Source organism: Pseudonaja textilis, chromosome 4, assembly GCF_049901715.1.
Source record: "Pseudonaja textilis isolate UNSWEBS1 chromosome 4, rPseTex1.2, whole genome shotgun sequence".
NCBI classification, from domain to species: domain Eukaryota; kingdom Metazoa; phylum Chordata; class Lepidosauria; order Squamata; family Elapidae; genus Pseudonaja; species Pseudonaja textilis.
The window spans coordinates 71,288,543-71,308,871 of NC_141993.1; the positions used below are offsets into that span (position 1 = coordinate 71,288,543).

General features: G+C 40.4%; 2 protein-coding genes across 2 annotated transcripts in view; one reads left to right on the top strand and one right to left on the bottom strand.

Moving 5' to 3' along the window:
* The window catches only part of GFM1 (G elongation factor mitochondrial 1), a 43,863-nt gene extending 40,225 nt beyond the window's left edge, over positions 1-3,638 (top strand). The window contains exons 17-18 of the mRNA XM_026705844.2: positions 938-991; positions 2,053-3,638. Coding sequence (XP_026561629.1) covers positions 938-991; positions 2,053-2,184 — 186 coding nt within the window. The 3' untranslated portion in view covers positions 2,185-3,638. The remainder of the gene's footprint in view (positions 1-937; positions 992-2,052) is intronic.
* A 1,143-nt stretch (positions 3,639-4,781) lies between these two features.
* Positions 4,782-16,955, bottom strand: LOC113439810 (ovocalyxin-32). Its single transcript, XM_026705848.2, has 6 exons — positions 16,376-16,955; positions 11,411-11,473; positions 8,914-9,052; positions 7,183-7,304; positions 5,664-5,723; positions 4,782-5,335 (listed from the first exon to the last, which is right to left on the bottom strand). Exons 1-6 carry the CDS (start codon positions 16,607-16,609, stop codon positions 5,186-5,188), a joined length of 768 nt encoding a protein of 255 aa, XP_026561633.1. The 5' UTR covers positions 16,610-16,955; the 3' UTR covers positions 4,782-5,185.
* Between the last annotated feature and the right edge of the window lie 3,374 nt (positions 16,956-20,329).

The following is a 20,329-nucleotide window of genomic DNA, read 5'->3' on the forward strand; positions in this document are numbered from 1 at the left end:
TAATTTGTCTCAACCAAGAAGTATGCTGCTTGCGAGTGTCATTGGTTGCCGAACATCTACTGCTTTCAATGCAGAAGACTCCCAGCTTTCTCTACATTGCTATATGCTAAATAAACAAACTTCAGTAAAATTAGACATTAACTGTTCATTTTGGCACTTTTATTATTTAAAGTTCATTTGATAATACTTTCAAATGAATGATGTGTGGAAAAGAGCATCAGGTTGTAGTTTTATGACACAAGAAATTCAGATCTCCTGGATTGGTACATACATGGTTGAGTCTGAATCCTTGGAAGAGGAAACTATGGAATTGCATCTATATCTTACAGTTCATACAACAGGACATATAAATAACTTGATGTTTCAGGTGTCATAGGATTCTTTGTTGTTAAGTTAACAGATAACAGATAATCAGAGTTGGAAGGGACCTTGTAGGTCATCTAGTCCCTGCCCAAGAGGGAGACCCTACACCATTTCTGACAGATGGCAGTCCAATTTCTTCTTGAAAGTTTCAAGTGATGGCGCTCCCAGAACTTCTGAGAGCAAGGTGTTCCATTGGTTGATTGTTTTCACTGTCAGAAAGTTTCTCCTTATTTCCAGGTTAAATCTCTCCTTGTTCAGTTTCCATCCATTATTCCTTGTCTGGCCTATAGGCACTTTAGAAAATAGCTTGACCCCCTCCTCTCTGTGACAGCCCCTCAAATATTGGAAGACTGCTATCACGTCTCCCCTGGTCCTTCTCTTTATTAGACTAGCCAAGCCCAGTTCCTGCAACCGTTCTTCATATGCTTACAGGGAATGAAGAAGGTAAATTTTACTATGCATTTAAGGGTAGATGTGTAAGTGACTTGCAAACCCCGATTCGTAATTTTATGGATGCTTCTTAAATTAAGAGAAACAATTATTATCAATTCTCTCTCTATCACTTTTACCTTAGGTGCCATTGAACAATATGTTTGGATATGCTACAGAACTAAGGTCGTGTACAGAGGTTAGTGAGCAGATACTTTCTGAATTTGTTAAAGCAATGTTATAGTTTTCCAGCATTTATCATTATCTCATTCAGGTCATTTTTACTATAGGACATGCCATTTTTTCAATGTTTGTATAAATGCAACTTCTGAAAATAATTAATTTTGTTTAAACTAATAAAGTAGGAATAGAACTGGGAGGGGAGGGGAAGGGAAATGGAAATGGAAGGAAAGGAGAAAGGAGAAAGGAAAGGAAAATAAAAAAAGAAAACAAAAGATCCAGAACGTAACCTAGCAAAAAAAAAAAAATGAAGGAATATCTAGGAAATGAGACTGAATAATTTAGGGAAGAGTTGATGAGTCTTTACCCTAAGTTCTGTCTGCCTGAGATTTTCGTCTGTCTGTTAAGCAAACCCATTTGACTAATTGTGCTCCACATTACTGCCACTGTTAGCCGCTCCAAGCATATTTTTCCTTTGCCTCTTGCTTCCTCTTCAAGAGAGAAATATGGATTTGGGCAAAACTAGCATAAACAGATTTTATGTTCATGCAGAAGCTCTTGCTTTGCCTACAACTTTTTTTCCCTTCTGTGTTGACTCTTGGTGAAGAACAGTTTTGGTTGGTTCATTTAAAACACAGCTATTCTGTGCCAGATGATCCACCAGGGCAGATAAATGTTTGTAAGCAACCCAAGGTGGACTCTAGACAAGATGGGCAGCACATAAATAAATAAATATATAAATAATTAGGCTCTGCCTTTGGTTTAAATCTTTTTTTATCAACCTCATGAGAAGAGAAAGTGAAGGAAAAGGAGTACAGACAAAGACGTGAATAGAGAAAGGTTGCAAGCTGATTTTAAAATCTAGCTTTTTATCTCTAGGAGTGTATGTATTTCAAAGAATTGCTATGCCTTTTCAAATTGTGAAGTCAGTTGCTAGTCCAGTTATCAGTTATTTATTGTGTCAACTGTGCTTGTAACTTTCTCTTAACACCATGCAATGCATGTAAACTAGCACTGTACCATTTTGACAATTGATAAATGGTTTAAATTATTCATAACATGACAATGTTTTCTCTTCAGGGAAAAGGAGAATACACAATGGAATACACTAAATACCAAGTCTGTTCAGTCAATACACAGGAAGAATTAATTAACCAATACCTTGAAGCAACAGGACAACTTTCTGGGAAAAAGGGCAAGGTCAAAGGTTAAAGCATCTTCAGATCAGTCATGTACAAGAAACTGCCCACAGGCTGTATTTGTTTCAAGGCTTACAATTGAACAAATGAAAATTCAGAGCAATTTCATCCTGAATCAAACTTTTGACTTTATGAAGTCATAAAAAGACTGTTTGTACAGAAATTCCATGAATGAATCACCATCTTAATTTATATTAAAAAGTTTTATTTTAGGGGCTTGATATTAAATTAACCTGACAATGTTCTTTTCACCTTTCTGTCTTCTTCAACCTCACCATAATGCTCTCTGCGTACCTCTTTCCAATTTTTGAATACTTCCCCTAATTAATCAAGGAATCAAATGTAGGAGAATTAGCAGACCCCTACCTGAGTTTTTTGATAATTGCTCCCAAATCTGAACTAGAAGACTAAATAACCTTACCCTGAAGTTGGAGTATGCAAGGCATACCTGTAATGTAACAGGAACATTTGAGAGATATGTAGTAAGTTTTAACTTTCTTATATGTGAAGGTAGAGTGATTTCCCCCTTTCCCTTCTTCTAGACATGCAGCAAAGAATATATTTTAAAGTTATTGACTATTTTTCCATACCTTGGAATTCACTTGCAATAAGAATCCCGCTTATTTTGATGCCTGAGCAAAATTTGAGAAATGATTCTAGAGAACCAGACACCTCAATTACTGACTGAAATGAGCCCAAGGCAGCATAAGGGTATGTTATTGGCCATATATTGGATATTACTAAAATGTCTGAAATGTCCGATTTCTCAGAGGAACATCCACCCCAAAATGCAACCTACTTGTACTAAGAGAATGTTGTCCCTCCTCCATACCTCCCATATGAAGAGAGCCGTGAAATATTTACATCTACTTACGTATTCAATTATCAGGAATGGTGGACTGCACAGGCCTGCAGGGCCATTTGAATAAAACTTAAGTGTTCAGAATGGTATCTTATTTGCCTCTTTTAACGTCTTAAGAGCAAAAAGCTTTCTCATAACTATCCAAATGTGATGCAAGGAGACTGAATAATTTTGGCTTCCTATGAAGTAACTTGCATCCTGGAGGCCAGAAGGAGATGTCTGTATCGTTTCCTGGTAATAGTAGAGAAATGATTTGCCAGCACTACTTGTAGGATCTGATTTCAGTTTGACCATGGTACCTCACAGAGTGGTGGTTGTAGAGAAAATAGGATGAAAGTGTGTTGGATATGTTTGCTGCTTTGAGTTATTTGTGGAAAAAATAACGGCAGGATATAAATAAATGCTATCGTTTATGGGCTTGCAGATAGTTCTGATTGATCTCGCATATGCTGCAAGAACCGAGTACAGTTCTGGGTTTTGGTTTTTGCCACCTCATCAGTAAATTTTGAGTTGATTTGTCCGTCCTTATTGAATTATTTTTTTTCCCCTTTTGAATTTTCCTTATTCTCTCAGCTGTTGAAAGTAAAGACAAACTCCCCCCCCCCCCCCCCCCCAAAAAAAATCAATAGGATTGTCTAGGATATGAACTTGGGCACTTCTGGTTTAGATCCAGGCTCATCCTATCTCCTTTGGGTAATCATGTAAGCTGTGAGTGTCTGGATTAAGAAAATGGTCAAAATTTCCATATACTGCTTTGCCTGTCTGGAAGAAAGCGGTCGTACACTCTTTCTTAAGCCGCCGCCTGTGAAACCAACTGTTTTGACCACTTACCCAGTCTATTTCTGGGGAATATTGTTGAAAAGATTCTAGATATCCAACTATAACAATTGTATTAAGAATGGATTATCTGTGTCCCTTGTTTGGAACTGTTAATGAGATGGAAATGGCACTGGTCACTTTGGTAGTTTACTGCCTGAATCTAGATGTGAGTATTTGATACCATTGACCATAATAAATTGCAAAGATTGGAAGTCAGGGGTAGTGTTCTGCTTCTACCTGTGAGTGTGATTCCATAGATAATCAAGGGAAAACAGCGGTCAAGTATTATTCTGGGGTAAATTCGATGGAAATTAAAGTGTTAAAATCAGCTATTCGTTCTGATCTAAGAAACAAAGTGTATACAAATCCCCATTGCATGCATTAGGTTGCTTTCAGTCCAAGTAGGAATATAGTTTCTGCAACTAACAAATGTGTGTTTTTTTTATAAATTAACCAGCCTCAGACTTAGGGATTCAAATTGTAATGTATGTGTTTCAATGATCTCTACACCTTTTGTTCCAATAGAACTCCAAATTCAGTTGTAATTTGTCTTCAAAAAACAATATATTATATATTTGACACAGACATTTTATTTATTTGCTTTTTTCTATCTAGCGAAGGCACTCAACTCTGCAAAATTTACTTGTAAGTTCTTTTTTCCTGTACGTTTTAAAATATTAGATATGAATTTATGATAATTTTAGTTCAATTAGGTGAAGAGTGTATGGTAAATTTTAGTTTATTCTCCCTAAAATTACGTACTTAAAAGGCTGCTGGCAGAGGCTTGCAAACTCTTATATCTCAGAAAAACTTGAAGTAATCAAGCTTCATTTTCTACCCTGTTTAAACATCCTTATATAAAGCATCAAAAGGAAATTTTGAAATATTGTTGCTCAGGTGGTACAATATGAAGTGACACAGACAAAATATATTCTTTCCCTTTTATTGAAGCTAAGTTAAATCTCAGCATCAAATATTTTCCAAAATTTAAAAATATTTTAACAAATATTTATTTAAAATGGCAGTTTTTAAATTTCCAAAGATCCTTATTCATATATATTTAAAAATGCCTTATGAGTTACTTCTAATGCCAGAAACTTAGTGACACATCAGTTTTTTCATACAATAAAAAATCTGTAAAAATGAATTTCTATGAAATTAAGCAGCAAAGAGATATTTATGATCAGAAGTGACTAGTGCAAAACTTCCAGAAAGATTGCATTGATTTAGATGCAAGATTGTCAATACTGAATTTGGAATATTAACAAAAAATGTGCTACAACTTTGCAAAAATGTTTACAACTGCATCATATGGAAGGTTTTTCCTCCATACTTAAAAATTAGTTTGAAAAAATTCATAGGAACCTGACTCTTCCCCAGAGCCATCTGCGGATTCTGCAGAAGTGTCTTCTGAAAAACATGTATATTTCACTTTTATTGGCAGCTCCAAGTTCCAGGTAATACGCATATGACAGGAAAAATTCTGTAAAAATAATCAATGACAGGAGTAAGTCTACTTAGAGGAAATCCATTGATTCCAGTAATTTTTCAGAGTGTGTATGTATTGGCTGCAATCCTAAACTTAATTCCCTGAGTATTACTGCATTTAGCAGGATTAAGCATGTATTGAATTATGTAATAAATTATTTGAATACATTTCTTCCCTGATATTAATGTCCTTACAAAATAGATTGGAATTATTATTATATAGTCACTGGACTTAATTCACCTAATGAAAAAATACTTCTAAAATAAAATAAAAGGCTCATTATTTTATAAAAACAAAATGTTGAATACTGAAGCTTCCATACCTTTGAGACGTCACTATCAACCAAAATGGTGTAGTCAAATTCAAGTGTGTTGTCACGTACCTGGGCAGGAAGGGGGAAAAAAGGTTGGAATAAAGAAGGCTGGAGAAGATAATATTTTAAGGAGCATCTTGTTAGCATTCAGACACGTTATGCATGCTGAAATACTGTATTGAGAGTACAATATTATATTTGGATATTTCCTAACATTTTAGTAAAGCCATCTTTCTTTACAATGAATGGTGCGGTGGCCTAGAGGTGGAGCTCTTGCTTCACAACCAGGAGGCTGTGAGTTCAATCCTAGGTAGAGGCAGATATTTCTCTGGGTATCGTTGAGAATATATTTGCTGAGTGTAACTCCGCACTGGCGACAGGAAGGACATCCAGCCAGTAAACATATCCGCTCCATTTAGTTGCCCAGACCACCCCTCATGGGATTATGGGTTCATTCAAAGAAGATGATCTTTCTCTACAATGTCCCATACCATTGAAGTTGTCCTCCAGAAGTTCTGTCAAACCATCCCGATAGGGGTTTGGCAGTATTTGAACCATTTTGGTTTTTGCAGTTTGGGGCCAGAACAAAACCCAGAATTTCTTTAAGGAGAAAGTAGGGCTGGTATCTTCCCTCTTTTCCCACAGAGCCTGTGAACTTGCACCATCATTATCTTCAGGTCTTTCTAGCTCTGTCTTTACATTGTGTTTCAAGATAAAAACATTGGCAGCTAAAGAAGGCTGCCCTAGAGAGTTTGGGGAGCAGAAGAACATGTGGTGAGTGTGGTATACTATGCTTGAAGCCAAGGACATTAACAGTAGCTTTCTAACTGGCCCATCACCAACTCAAAACCCTTCCCAGTGTCTTCCTTACCTCACCCCTCCTCCTTCACTGTCCATGTCCTTAGCTTTCTTAAAATATGTGTTTCATAGAACATAGAATCATAGGGCTGGAAGGGACTAACTCCTTGCTCAAGATAGGAGGCCTTATAGCATCCTCGTCAAGTGGTTGTCCCATCTATTATTGAAAACCTTAGTATTAAATCTGAACCATGCCAGAGATTAAAATTATGAACTTAATAGGCCACCAGTGTCTTAGAAAATGAGGTGTCAAACTCAATTTAATTGAGGGTCAGATCAGGGTTGTGTTTGACCTCGGGGGGTGGGGGGGCTGGGATGGGTATGGCCATCTTGATGTCACTTGTGTCGGGGGTGCTTGTGGAGGCCTGGACACTCTGCCAGCAAAAACGGGCTCCTGAGATCCGTTTCCGGCTGCAACGGCCTCCTGTAACCCGCTGCCAGCAGTTTTTGTTGGCAGAGGCAGGTCCCGCAATGGCGCTGCAGGATCTAAGGATCCTTGAGTTTGACACCCCTCATTTAGGCATTTATTTAACAGGAGCATTCCCTGAAACACACTGAACCAAAAAGTAAACATACAGGTTCAGTTTAAAAATGGTAGGCTAATATGTGATTGTTGTTCAGTGTTACATACTGATTAAATTGGCTGGTGATAGCTTTTCTGGTCACTTACCCATCTCTTTGCATCTTTGATTTCCCTCGTGACGTAACCGTCATATTCACTTGATTCCTTCCACGCAATGTAACTGCTACCAACGTTGGCAAAATATTTTAATTCATCTGGTGATGATGTGGCTGCAGGAAGGGTGAACAAAAGAGGGAGAGAAAAGAATAAAGGAGTAATATTACTATAAAGAAGCCCACCTTAGTAGGAGTCGAGCTAGATTTGAAGGGGTTGTTAACCTGTTTTATGGAAGCGGAAGTTTTTCTCATACAGAGTCAAAAGATAAATTTTACCAGCAAACATTAATATGTTTTAAGAGGCAGAGGTGCTACACCGGATTTATAAACATCCACTCACCCCTTTGAAGAAGTTGGAGATACATCTTGGTTAGCATTTATATCATCTCCAGTAAGTGTCACCATTGCAAAACTCCAATGGAAAAAAAATCAGAACTGTTCATACTTTACAGAGTTAAAGTACTACACACATGGATGTGGTTGCATCATTATATATGTGTTGTTTTTAAAAGGCTAGACTGCTAATAATTAATAATCCAGTACAGGAAGTCCTTGACTTATAACCAGTCACTTAGCAACTGTTCAATCATACAACAGATCCTCTCCAAAGGTACTTATGTGACCCAATCCTGAAGTTATGTTCGTTGCAGTACCTTGTGGTTGTTCACTCTTACAACTGACTGCATAGATGCAGCATTCCCTCCTTCCCCCCTCTCCCCCCCCCATATTCCATAACCCCATCCTGGATCGCTGGGTCCCCCAAAATGCATTGGGCCTGCTTTGCTACCCCGTTGGTGCTGCTCCCAATTCTCCATCACTGATTACTCACCTTTTTGAAGATCTCCAGAGCTGAGGGAAGGAGGACAAGCCAACCCATTGCTGAGCCACTTGGCACAATCCCATTAAGTGGCCGGCTTTTTCCAAGTGAGGTTGGCAAAGCTAAGGTTACCGTTAGTGAAAGAAACCAAGGGTTTTGCCAGCATTATTTTTCCCTCAGAAAAAGATGATTTCTTGTGGGATTGTGCCATGGGGCCCAGGAACAGACTGGCCTGTCCTCCTTCCCCAGCCCAATCTTCTGAGCTCTGGAGATCTTTGAAAAATAACTGAGCAATAGGTGACAGAGGATGGGGAGGAGGCCCACATGGTTGTTGGAACCCTAAAGGGTGAGAAGTGGAGCATGGTTTATATCAAAGTGTAGGGAAAGGCCTTGGGAGACCACAAGTAGATGGGCTTATGCCAGCATTAGATTCCTCAGGGTCTTCCCCACACGAGGCACCTCAGGCTCTACTTAACACATGTGCACTTATTTAACAAATGCATTGGGGAGAACAGGGATTGGGGTCATTAAGTGAGACAGTTCGCTTAACGGACCTCCTGACCATAATGGGCAGGTTCCATTACAGTCATAGCTCAAGTGCTACCTGGGCTTTTGGATATTTACATTTGCCAGATCAACACTGAAAGTAAGGGAGCATCATAGATCGAGAACCTGTTGGCTGGTTTTACACAACACAAGTAAGTGAAAGACACAACATGCTAAGTTTGCTTAGTTTTAATGTTGCTTCAATTTTTTTTTTTTTTTGCAGTTTCGTGCATTCTGCAAAACCAGGTCATCGGGTAAATTCATTGCTCAATGTATCGTGCGAATCTAGAAATGGGTTCATTAAGGGAGAGGCACGCAGTCCTGGGTGGTTATGAAAAAGATTCCCTCCCCAGGACGTACCTTTAAGTTTTGTATATAGGCTGTAGTCATCCTTCATGATTTGGTCTGCATCTTTATTGTCTGTGCAACTGATATCAATCAGTGGTTTAGACATTTTCTTCTGGTAGCGTACCTTTGCATTGCATTTTCCTAAGTATTGCTTTAAAACAAAAGAAAATAACACGGGGTTGTTTCTTCCAAACTTCCTTGCTGTGTTGTCCTTACCTACAGTAGATCTAGCGGCAGACTGTGAAGAAGAAAAACTGTTTACAAAATGGACAATGCCACTTCTAAGGTGGAAAACCACTTGAGGGCAATGGAAGCGATTTTTGTGAACGTTGCAGAGAGAGAAAAAGACACACCTAGGATAAACATTTATCTGCTGTAGGTATAGAAGCTCTTGCCAGGAGTAACCGGGGGGTGTTATTTGCACTTTATCTCTTCCAAAAAAAATGTCAAAGAGGGGGAAATTCAAGCATTATGTAGTGAGAAAAACATTGCTTGGTCAGAGATAGATGTCAACTCTGAAGCTGACCTGACAGAGGCCAGTCTGAGACTTCAGCGTTGCCACACTGGAGATGAGCGATAGGGAGTGGGGAATAGAAATAGTTGGGGTTTGTAGCCAAAACAAAATACTTTCTCCTGGGAGAAAGGACATTCTCACAGGGAGTCAGGGGAGGAGTGAAGTCACCAGGCAACCGGGCGACATCTTGATTGGATCATGTGATGTGATGAGTGTGGGAGGGAGAAAACTTTTAATTAGGTGAAAATGGTGGGAACATTAAAAATTGGTTTTCACCAGCCTGTGCCAATATGATATATCCAAATAAAACTATTCTTTGAGGAATCTACTTGCCTTGGAGTTATGTTTGCTATAGGTATATTACTTGGAACCCTGACATGGAAGGGATGGGAAGCTTTCATAGAATTAAATCCTACAACTTCTTCTTTGCTATCCCATATTTCAGGGCAGCAAATACTGCTACAACAGTATCCCCACATGGAGAAATCTAACTAGGTGTAAATCACCTAGTGGATTGGCACGGACTGCACTCCTCCAACCGGTAGGGGCACAGAATGTGGGTAGACATATCTTCTGCCCCTTGGAGTGGGAGGGGAAGGGGGAAATGTGAAGTAGTTCCAGAGTCTTTATCTAGGCCACAGCTCCCGCTTTGCTGGGTATCTCAGAATCCAATGGAGTGCTAAGGATACCCTGCACCACATATCTGCCCTTGGCTGACCAAATGATTCATTGGAGGGCCTGCCTTGGTGTCTGGAGGCTATGGGGGTCTAGATAGGGAAAGACAGGTTCAAATCAATCCTAGCAAGACTCTGGTTCTGGATATTAAGGTCCCATGGAGCCAAGGATTTGCCATCTCTTGTTCTGGATGAGGTTCCACTACCCGAAACAGAACTGATTGCACATTCTGAGTATCCTCCTGAACTGGCAGATCCTGTTTAAAGAATACCTGGCAGCCATAGCCAGGTAGGTTCTTGCACAACTTCATCTTATGTATCCTTTCCTAGCCCCAGAGTTTCTGCTCAAAATCACCTCTCAAGTGGACAACTTCAGTGCCTTCCACATGGCTCTCCTGCAGTTGTGCAGATGCTATGATAGAGGCAGCTATGAATGTGCCTCTGCACGAACCTGTTCAAGCGCTCCTCCATGAGCTACATTGCTTGCCAATGTGTTTTGTGCCAGTGGTCATGAACAGAGCCTTTCAGGGTATAGAGTTAGGTTATTTTGGAACCACCTCTCCCCCACTTGTGTGTTCTCATCCCATTAGATCCAACAGAAGAGGCATTCTGCAGGTCCTGTCATTGAAGAATGTCATCTCTGGAATGTTTCTCTCACGTGGAACGCCATTCCTCTCAAGATTAGATTTTTCTCAACCTTGTCAGGTTTTCACTCGGCCCTTAAGACAGGGTTGCATTCCCAAGCATGGGATTGGAGTGGGGGTGAGAACCTGGGTTGTACTATATGGTTTACATTGATTTAGTTTCTGAGCTGCTGCCTGTGTTGTGCTTTATTTACAGTATTTATCAAGCTTGCATGGCGCCCATCTCACCAGAGGCAACTCTAGGCGGCTTACAGACATTGGATAAAATGCGGAATAAAACAATAAAGATCTTAAATTTAAAAATTGAATGAAAATAAAACTAAGCAGGGCGGAGAGGGAGGGCACAAGGGCACAGAGAGAAGATTGGGGGTTCTCTACTTCATTAGCCACCTCCAAAATGTCACATGCCCATTAGGGCCACAGACCAGCATTGTTTTTACATATTGTAAGCTGCCCAGAGTTGCTATATGAGATGTGTGGCTATATAAATTGAATCAACGGATGGATTTTGGTCAGACATACTATAAGGAACCCACTGTATCCAAGCACGCTATGGAATTTGTTAGATATGATGCTGAAGAAAGCAGATATCATAGCTGGTTTCTGGTGCATTGATGACAGGAAAGAAAAATTCTATTACAGAAGTTGTTCTACAGAAAGTAGAACAGTTCACTTACCCCAGTTTGAATGTGTTTTGTATAAAACTGCAAGGAGTACTCATGTCCAACTCCTGGGATGTTCTGCAAGACATACAAGCTAAAGTTACACTTCACAATATGCATGGCACACACAGCACAAACACCTTTTAAACCGACAGATCATTAAAATACTATATAGCATTTAAGCAGTACTGTTGGGTATGTCTTTTCTATCATTTCAGGAATGTTAGCAAAACTGTACGCGGTTGGGATGTAATGCGTCTTTTCTGCTTTGTCATTCTAGAAAAAAAGATATTTCAGTTTTCTCAAACAAGTCATGCATTAATCTTATAATGAAGTTCAAATGATGAGTATTTAATGTAAGCACTTACTTCTATGTAATGAATCCTACATTTGTTCCCTACTAGTTTTTCCTTCTGAAAAATTCCTGGGACTTTGTATTCAAGGAAGTGGTCTCATTTTTACAGTCTCATCTAATATTTAGGGTTGCTTTAGCATTAAAGTACACATAATCCTTGACTTAAAACCGCAATTAGACTTGTGTCCTGGTGACCACATTATGAAAGTTTTTTCATTTTTTTTAAGCTTGCCAATCTCATCTAAACCCTGGAACTCCTATATGGTTTCCTATGTATACCCACATATGTCTCTGCTTAACGTTAGAGAAAAGTGAAGGAAACTGTTAGTGGCAGTTCAGTGGGTTCGGCTTATGCAATCGGATTTCCTCCCAGTGGAAACAATTGAGGGAAACCCTGCCCAGATTAGATAGAAGCAGATTTAGTCTGTTGCAACAAAATCAGTCCAGGGCCTTGAGTCAACGTAATAGCAGTAGCACTTAGACTTGTGTACTGCTTTATAGTGCTTTACAGTCCTCTCTAGCGGTTTGCAGAGTCAGCATATTGCCCCCAACAATTTGGGTCTCATTTTACCTACCTTGGAAGGATGGAAGGCTGAATCAACCTTGAGTCTGGTGAGATTTGAACTACCAATTGCAGGCAGGCAGCCGGTAGGCAGCAGAAATAGCCTGCAGTACTGCACTCTAACTGCTGCACCACTGCAGCTGTTAAACATTAACACAGGGCTGTCCAACCTTTGGCTTGCCTGGGTTGCACTGAATGAACAGGAATTGTCTTGGGCAGCATATAAAATACATAATTAATGTCTATAAATATTGCTCGAAATCACATAATGATGTTAAAAGTTTACGGTCTTATGGAGGCTGCCTTACTAGCTGTGCAGGGCCACAGGTTGGAAACGCATATGTTAACATTTTTATTATTATGGCATGAGGTTTTTGATGTCGGCTACATACACTCCAGGTTGAAAGGATAAGCCACTGACATCATAGTTGCCTGGAGCAGGGGTCCCCAACCACCGGTCCGGGGACCGGTACCGGTCCATGGAACAATTTCTACCGGGCCGCCGGTTTGCTGGGCGCCGCCATCTTGTTTTGATGAAAAAGTGCTTCCGGTGAGCTTTTCCGGGTAGAAAGCGGCGTTTGGGTGCTGAAAGAATCCTTGCGCCTTAGTTTCATCGAGGGGGGGGGGCGGCTTTGAACAAAACTAAGGCACGAGGATTCTTTCAGCACGCATGACAAGACGAGCCGAGCGACCATCCCGAAGCCATCGCGAAGCCCATCGACACAGATACGAAGGAGGAGTTGAAGGTGGCGGGGAGAAGCGGGGGTCGGCTGGCTGGCCGGTCACTCAGCTCGCCTTGCCATGCGTGCTGATGCTGGTACCGGGCCGCAGATGATTTTGTGATGCCGGTACCGGGCCGTGGCACAAAAAAGGTTGGGGACCACTGGCCTGGAGGACACCCAGCTGGGGGTTTCTTTCTTGAACCTGGCAGAAGCTAGAGCGAAGGATAGGAGTTCACCCTGCCCCATGGCAGCACTCGGGTCTCGAACAAAGGCTTGCTGCTTGTTAACCCAGTGTCCTAACCACATGAGCCACTGGGCTCTTTGTTTGAAGTCAGTAAACGCACCAAAATGAATCTCAATAGTAACCAAAAACAACTTTTTTAAACAGATGAAATGAGTTGAATAGTATTGTGAATAATATTTTGGACAAATCCTTTCCTGGTGAGCCAAGAAATATAAAATAAAGCAAGGCTCAGCCAAAAAACGTCCACCAAGTTTTTTTGCACCCAGCAAATATTATACAGAACTTTTATACTTCCCAACAATTCATGCAGAACATGCATCAAAGAAGCAGCCGAAACTCAACAAGTATTTTGAACCCATAAAACTGTAATGCATTTACTTTTTGTTTTAAATCAAGAAATTGCATTTTCCTCAGAAGAATAACTTCAGTGCACATTGCATTCAAAAGCAATATTTTGGCCAGCCAGTTGGTTTATTTTGTAAAACATTTCAGAGATTGCTTTCTTTTATCTTTTGTTCTTCTGTAAAAGTAAAAGGTAAAAAGAAAATACCTCAAGGTATTTGCTGCCTACTTCAAAAATGTTTCTACAGAGAGTTTATATAATATTGTGTAGGTTATTGAAAAATAAAAAAGATACATAGGCAGAGATTACAATCTGAAAGTGATTTTAAATGCAGCATTTCTTAACCACCTGAGTAAGGTTGGCACCTAGACCTTATATGAAGGATGAAGCGATATGATTAAAATTCACAATTATTTTTCTGGTTATGGTCATACTGATTAACCCATAATGAAGTCTGCTTGTTTGGGGTTGGTGTATTTTTAAATCCAAGCAAGTAGCATTTTAAACCATAATTAAACAAACCATAGCTTAACACAATGTGTGAACCTATCTTTCTGCCCTCTGACTTTTAAATGACAACATTTTTGGAAAATTTAAGAAACACTAGGGACAATCTGCTTTCTGTTGACATCACAATATTGCTTTACTATAGTGTGTTGAATAAACACAATGTGTAAACCTAGATGACACCTTCATATGTGGTACAGATTTGCTGTCTCTTACTGGTAGGGATATCTGTTTATGGAATCCTACGAAGATAAGATTGCTGATTTATTCTGCTTCTAGAAAAACCTTTTTTTTCCTGGACAGAATGGAGATAGAATAAGTCTCTGCATTAATTACATCCCACAAATCAAGTTTAATGCTTAAAGTTTAATCTTTCCCTGTGTTCCAAGTATTGTTTAATCATCAAAGGAGATAAAAAAAACATGTGACTGACTGGCTGAAAGGCTAGTCACACTATTCAGTCTTCTAACTAGTCACTTTTAGATGAGTGTTTCTCAACCTCAGCAATTTTAAGATATGTAGGCTTTAACTCTCAAAATTCCCTAGCCAGCATTTCTGTTAGAATATGTTAGGCCAACTGTGTTAATTAGATTACAACTCCCTTTGGCCAGGGTAGCTGGGAATTCTGAAGTTACAATGGGTTGGAAGAGTTCAAATAGTGTGGCCAACCAGGAATGAACTCAGACTAAAGAACTTGGTGATCTAGCTTTTAATAAGCTGTGGGAACTGGTCCTAAGGTGGCTTCTAGAGCTTGTGGTGGCTCACCTAAAAACTAAAGTCCACCCATTTAGGATTAAAGTAAACATGGCCATAAGGATCCTTTATAGATCAGTAGTATTATCAATGCTTAGAAAAGAGTAGCGTTCTCAGAGTTGAAGCTCAGAATGAAGGGAATGCCATCAGTCTGTGTTTATTGCTTCTGGACCAAGGACAGAAGACCTTCTTTGAACCCATGAAGCAGTAAACCATCGTGGAGCAGTAAAGGATGCCAGCTAATTTTGATAGTCTTAAGATTTTATCCGAGTCTCCGGACTGTTTGGTGGGAATTTCAGCAAGAAATAATTACCTCACCTGCCTTCTTACCTCTAATCTGCTGAAAACAAGATAGGACTAAGATTTGAAGATTAAATACCTTCAAGAGAAAGACTTCACTTTTCCAGTGAAATGGGGAATGGTTATTTGTAAGAGTAATTATTTTATTTGAATTTATTGGTCACCTAACAGCAGTGGATTATGGGCAGGGTATAAAACTAGGGAAAACGTTTTTTAAAAATGCAGGTCTTAACATCACTGCACATGTTGATGGTAATTTATGCAGTAAATTTTTGCAATCACTGTCGTTAGCATGGTTATTCTACGTATTTTGATGTTGTTGTTTTTTAGTAATGTTAACCACTTAAAAGCCAAACACAGGACTCAGATTTAAACATGATTTTCATCAGGTGACAAAATCTCTAAGTTTCACAAAGTACTCTTTTCTGCCTTAGCCACCTCCATTTCCAAGCATATTGCTTGCAAAAGGGAGTTTAATGAAAGGACACTACAATGTTCTTTGTATAAGAACTCAGTTATTTGAATAAGCAGATGTGCTTCTCTCTCCCCATCACCCATGTCTACTTTCCACTTACAGAACTGTGTTGCTTAAGACTTGCAAATGAAAAGTCAAACAAGGGCATTTAAGCCCCCCACTGATGAGTGGATACAATTCTTCTCAAGGGCATTCTGCATTTTCTCAGTAATGAATTCTCTAAGGCAATCAACCCCATGGCTATTTTACATATTAAGGCAAACTGGGCTGGAAGAAGATAAACATGATTTTATAACTAAAGGAAGAAACAACCTGTGATAAATTGAAGAGACTGTCTGGATAGTTGTAATTGCAAAAGATCTGCAATAATAAAAGTAATAAAAGTCAAGGAGCATAGTAAAAAAATAGGACTAAAATGAAAGTTAAAGAATACCAAGCTAATGGCAACAGATGGAACAACCAGCCCAAGAACTGAAATGGAGATATCAAAGTGGTTGGCAGCTTTTGCTTTTTAGGATCAACCATCAACAGAAAACAGAATCTGAAGAACATCAACAGAGCCGAAAAAGCTTCTTGGATGAGAAGCGAAACATTTTCAAAGAAAAACCAGTTGCCTTTTGAAAAAGCATCTTTGGGACAACCCTGGCCTAGAGGATTTCCTTCCCCGCAGATATTAGCTCCAAGGCGGGAGCTTGGACTCATTTTTTGTTCTTACCTACCCTAACCGAAGTCTTCCCGAGCTGCACGACCTTCCGGAGCAAGCTGGGTGAGCCCTGTCCGTAGTTGAGATAGTTGACGGCCGCCCTGGCGACCCGCAAGAATTGCGACTTGGAGGCATGGAAGTTGCCCGCGGAAAGAGGCCGCAGGTACTCCGGGTAGCGGCCGATGCTCGGCCAAGCCGAGCAAAGCGCGGGCAACAGCAGCAGGAGAACGACCGCCGCCATCCGAGGCATCCTTAGCGACGAGACAGGCTGAGGGGCTGACACGGACTTGGACCGGCGCGGACGCCACCCAGATTCAAGTAGCGCCCCAGAGGCTCGGCCCCTCCCTGGCCAGCCTCCAGCCCCGGCGAGGAGGCGCCCTTGTGGGAAAGCGCCCACTCCTTCCGCTGGCCCTTCGCTGCCCTTTCGCTACTCCTACCCCGAGCCAAACCGAAGCCGGCTGTCCCCCGGCCCTCCCGCGGGCGATCGTCCCAATTTTTGTCTCCCCCACACACCGGGAACCGAGAAGAGCGGCTGAGGCAAGTGGGCTTAAGCTTGCTCAGCTCTACTTCCCCGGCCAGATGTTCTCCAGATGTGTGAGATTTGTGCAGCCACGGTTCATAGCCCGTGGGGGGTGGGGGGGTGGCGTCTTAACAGCGTTATGGGCCTCCAGCAAAGCAGTGTACTGGGGGCCCCTAGGACGTCTGCTCACAGGAATAAAAATGTAAAATGATGGATAAAATTAAACACATCTTTGCATGTTAGTATTAATTTAAAAATGCATTAAAATGTAATAAATATGTTGCTGTGTTTATATGATGCCAGGTGCATTGAAGGGTTAACACGTACAGATCTGTATGGTGCCCCTTCTGGTCGTGGGGCCCCTGGGCAAGTGCCCATCAGGCACAGGTGTTAAGACAGCCCTGGCAGGTGCCATTTATCACCCCCCCCACACTTGCCCCTGCTTGAACGTGCCACTAGCTGGGTGTCAAGAGGTTCACCTGCCTGGTTCTGCCAAAAGTGCTTTTTTTTTTCAAGAGGCAACTGGACTTTCTGGTTTTTTTCTTTTGAAGACGTTTTGCTTCTCATCCAAGAAGCTTCTTCAGCTCTGACAGGATAGTGGGGAATGGAAGGATCCCACTTGGAGAAGCTTCTTGGATGAGAAGCAAAATGTCTTCAAAGAAAAACCAAGGAAATCCAGTTGCTTCTTGAAAAAGCACTTTTGGGACAACCATGACTTGGATCACCGAGAATCTCCATAGACATTCTGCCTGGTTCTAATGCCATTTTTTTTTTCATTTTTTTCCCCCAAAGGAAAACTTTAGAACAGGGGTGTCCAACCTTGGCAACTTTAAGACTTGTGGACTTCAAAGCTGGCTGAGGAATTCTGGGAGTTGAAGTCCACAAGTCTTAAAGTTGCCAAGGTTGGACACCCCTGCTTTAGAACTTCAAATAGGCCTCCTTTTTCTCACATCTTTTCTGTTTTCCTCCTGGTTTATTAGAGGTAGTCCTTGAGTTACGACCACAATTTAGCCCCAAGTTTATGTTGCTAAGTGAAAGATCTGTTAAGTGAGTGTGCCCCAGACTCTTCTTGCCACAGTCGTTAAGAGAATCATTACATTTGTTAACTTAGTAAGATGGTTGTTAAGTGAATCTGGGTTCCTCATTGACTTTGCTGGTCAGAAGGCTGCAAAATAGCAGTAGCATTTAGACTGATGTACCGCTTCACAGTGCTTTTACAGCCCTCTCTAAGCGGTTTACAGAATCAGCCTATTGCCCCCAACAATCTGGGCCCTCATTTTACCCACCTTGGATGGAAGGCTGATTCAACTTTCAACCTGGTGAGACTCGAACTGACAAACTGTTGGCATCCGGCAGTCAGCAGAAGTAGTCTGCGGTACGGCATTCTAACCACTGTGCTTAAAATTGATCACATAATCCTGGGACACTGCAGCCATCATAAATATGAACCATCTGAATTTTGATCATGTGACCGTAGGGATGCAGCTACGGTCATAAGTGTGAAAAATGTCCATAACTCACTTTTTTCAAAACATTTGTGACTTTGAATGGGTCACTAAATAAACTATTGTAAGCCGAGGACTACCTGTATTGATTTGTGTCCCACAGACAACCACATGTTCAGACTAGATTTGGTATTTTTATCCACCTATTCTGTCCTTCTCATGATGATGATGATTTAAAATCCAGTTTGAAATAAAACCCAGTTGAGGTTCTCTAGTGTACCTAACACACTATAGATTTATACAAGATTACTGGTGTTGTGGCCCGCCAGTGGAGATGGTGGTAGACTTGGACAGTGAGGAGGTTGGGGGGAGGAACATGGGCCAGTCCTGGAGTCTGGGGAAGGCTCTGATGAATGCTCTGTGTCAGAGGCAAAGATGGGGGCAGGGCCACCCGACAGTTATTATCTGCCTTCGGAGTCGGAGATCAGTGGGGCAGAAGAACAGCTGGAGCCTGTTCCTGATGTGCGCATGCACAGAGCTGCCAGGAGAAGGGGACAGTTAAGAAACAAGTAAAGCCACAGGTGGATGGTGGATGGTATCAAAAGCTGTTTTCTGTTTGACCAAAATTCGTAACTATTCTATCCTGAAAGTGCCTCAGTCTCATTATAGCTGGTCTTTGAAGACTTCAACAATTACTTTTCTGGCTGATTATAAGTGTGTAAAAGGAGCTGTTGGATGAGGATACAATTATCTTCATGCAAGAATCTGGAAATTGAGTCAATTGAGCAACTTGACTTTTTTTCTTGTTGGGTCTGAAGTAGCTTTTTCAATGTTGGATAAGCAATGAAATGCTTTGAACCAACAACTACCATGACAACTTTACCTGGATGACTGACAATCCTTATCGACTCCATGCAAGAGATACAGTTGTGTCTCAAAGATCTTCCATATTTGCCCTCTGGCTGTTTCCTGCCTATATAGACTAGATCTCCAGAAAACCAATGAGGAAAGTGAAGCTTTACATGACCAGCAAGATGAATCCGGTCAATGGCCCATTTAATAAGTTCCTTATTCCATGGGTCAACAAATGCCTATACAAGATCAGCAGCTTTGGCTTCTGGAAATTATTTTATGAAGTTCTTTTGCACATGGTTCCATACTTACGTATTTTTTTTTACCAATGATTTAATTAAGTTTAAGTTTTGATTCTGTTTTTTCACTCCCTTTCCTTCCTGCTCAGAAAAATATTTAACAATATTATGACAAGCAGCTTACCTCATAATGATTAGCACATGTTTTTCTAATTCCGCAGAAATTATTTGGACAAAATCCAACATTTGCATACTTTCTTTGTCATTTCATAACTGGATTCTGTGGAATAATGTTTTTTTCAATGTCTTCCCTGCCATTCATGACTTCTTTCCAAGATACCTGCTTTTCTTTCTACTGGTTACAAACAGAATCAAACTTTTCTTCTTATTTGCTAAAGAAGAATAGACACTAATCCATCTTTGAAGGACAGCTTACATATTTTAAACATAAAATATGTTATAACTAAAGAGACCTTTCATTTTCAAAATGACTACACTTTTGAATAGCAAATGCTGGAATTAAAAGAACAGAGAGCAATGGTGTTACATATATAGTATGTTTGTGGACATTCCAACTCTATTTGGATTGTTACATTTAAAAAGAAAGACTTCGATAAGAATAGAATTTGGAATGGGATGGGATAGGATAGAATACAGAATTTACTTACTCATGCTGTTCCTCAAACAATCATGTAAACAGCCAGTTCTTATGAGACAACTTGTACAAATTCCAGTCCAAGAACAAAAATATTTCTGAATTTAGTGTGATTTTTATGATGCAACACTTCAACTGCTGATGTGGATTATAAGAACATCCATTCTAAAATATGTTGGCTTCTACATGCAAAGAGACTCATAAAATAGAAAGATCTTGGGTACAGAAAGAATCCTAGCATTGATTAGAACACCACTTG

What these genes read in the sequence shown, in the direction of transcription:
- LOC113439810 (XM_026705848.2), bottom strand. Translation starts at nt 16,609, where the DNA reads ATGCCTCGGATGGCGGCGGTCGTTCTCCTGCTGCTGTTGCCCGCGCTT. An exon ending in TCGGGAAGACTTCGGTTAGG is followed by an intron (nt 11,474 to 16,375) that starts GTAGGTAAGAAC and finishes TATGTCTTGCAG; the next exon opens with AACATCCCAGGAGTTGGACA. An exon ending in TTGATAGTGACGTCTCAAAG is followed by an intron (nt 5,336 to 5,663) that starts GTATGGAAGCTT and finishes TTATTTTTACAG; the next exon opens with AATTTTTCCTGTCATATGCG.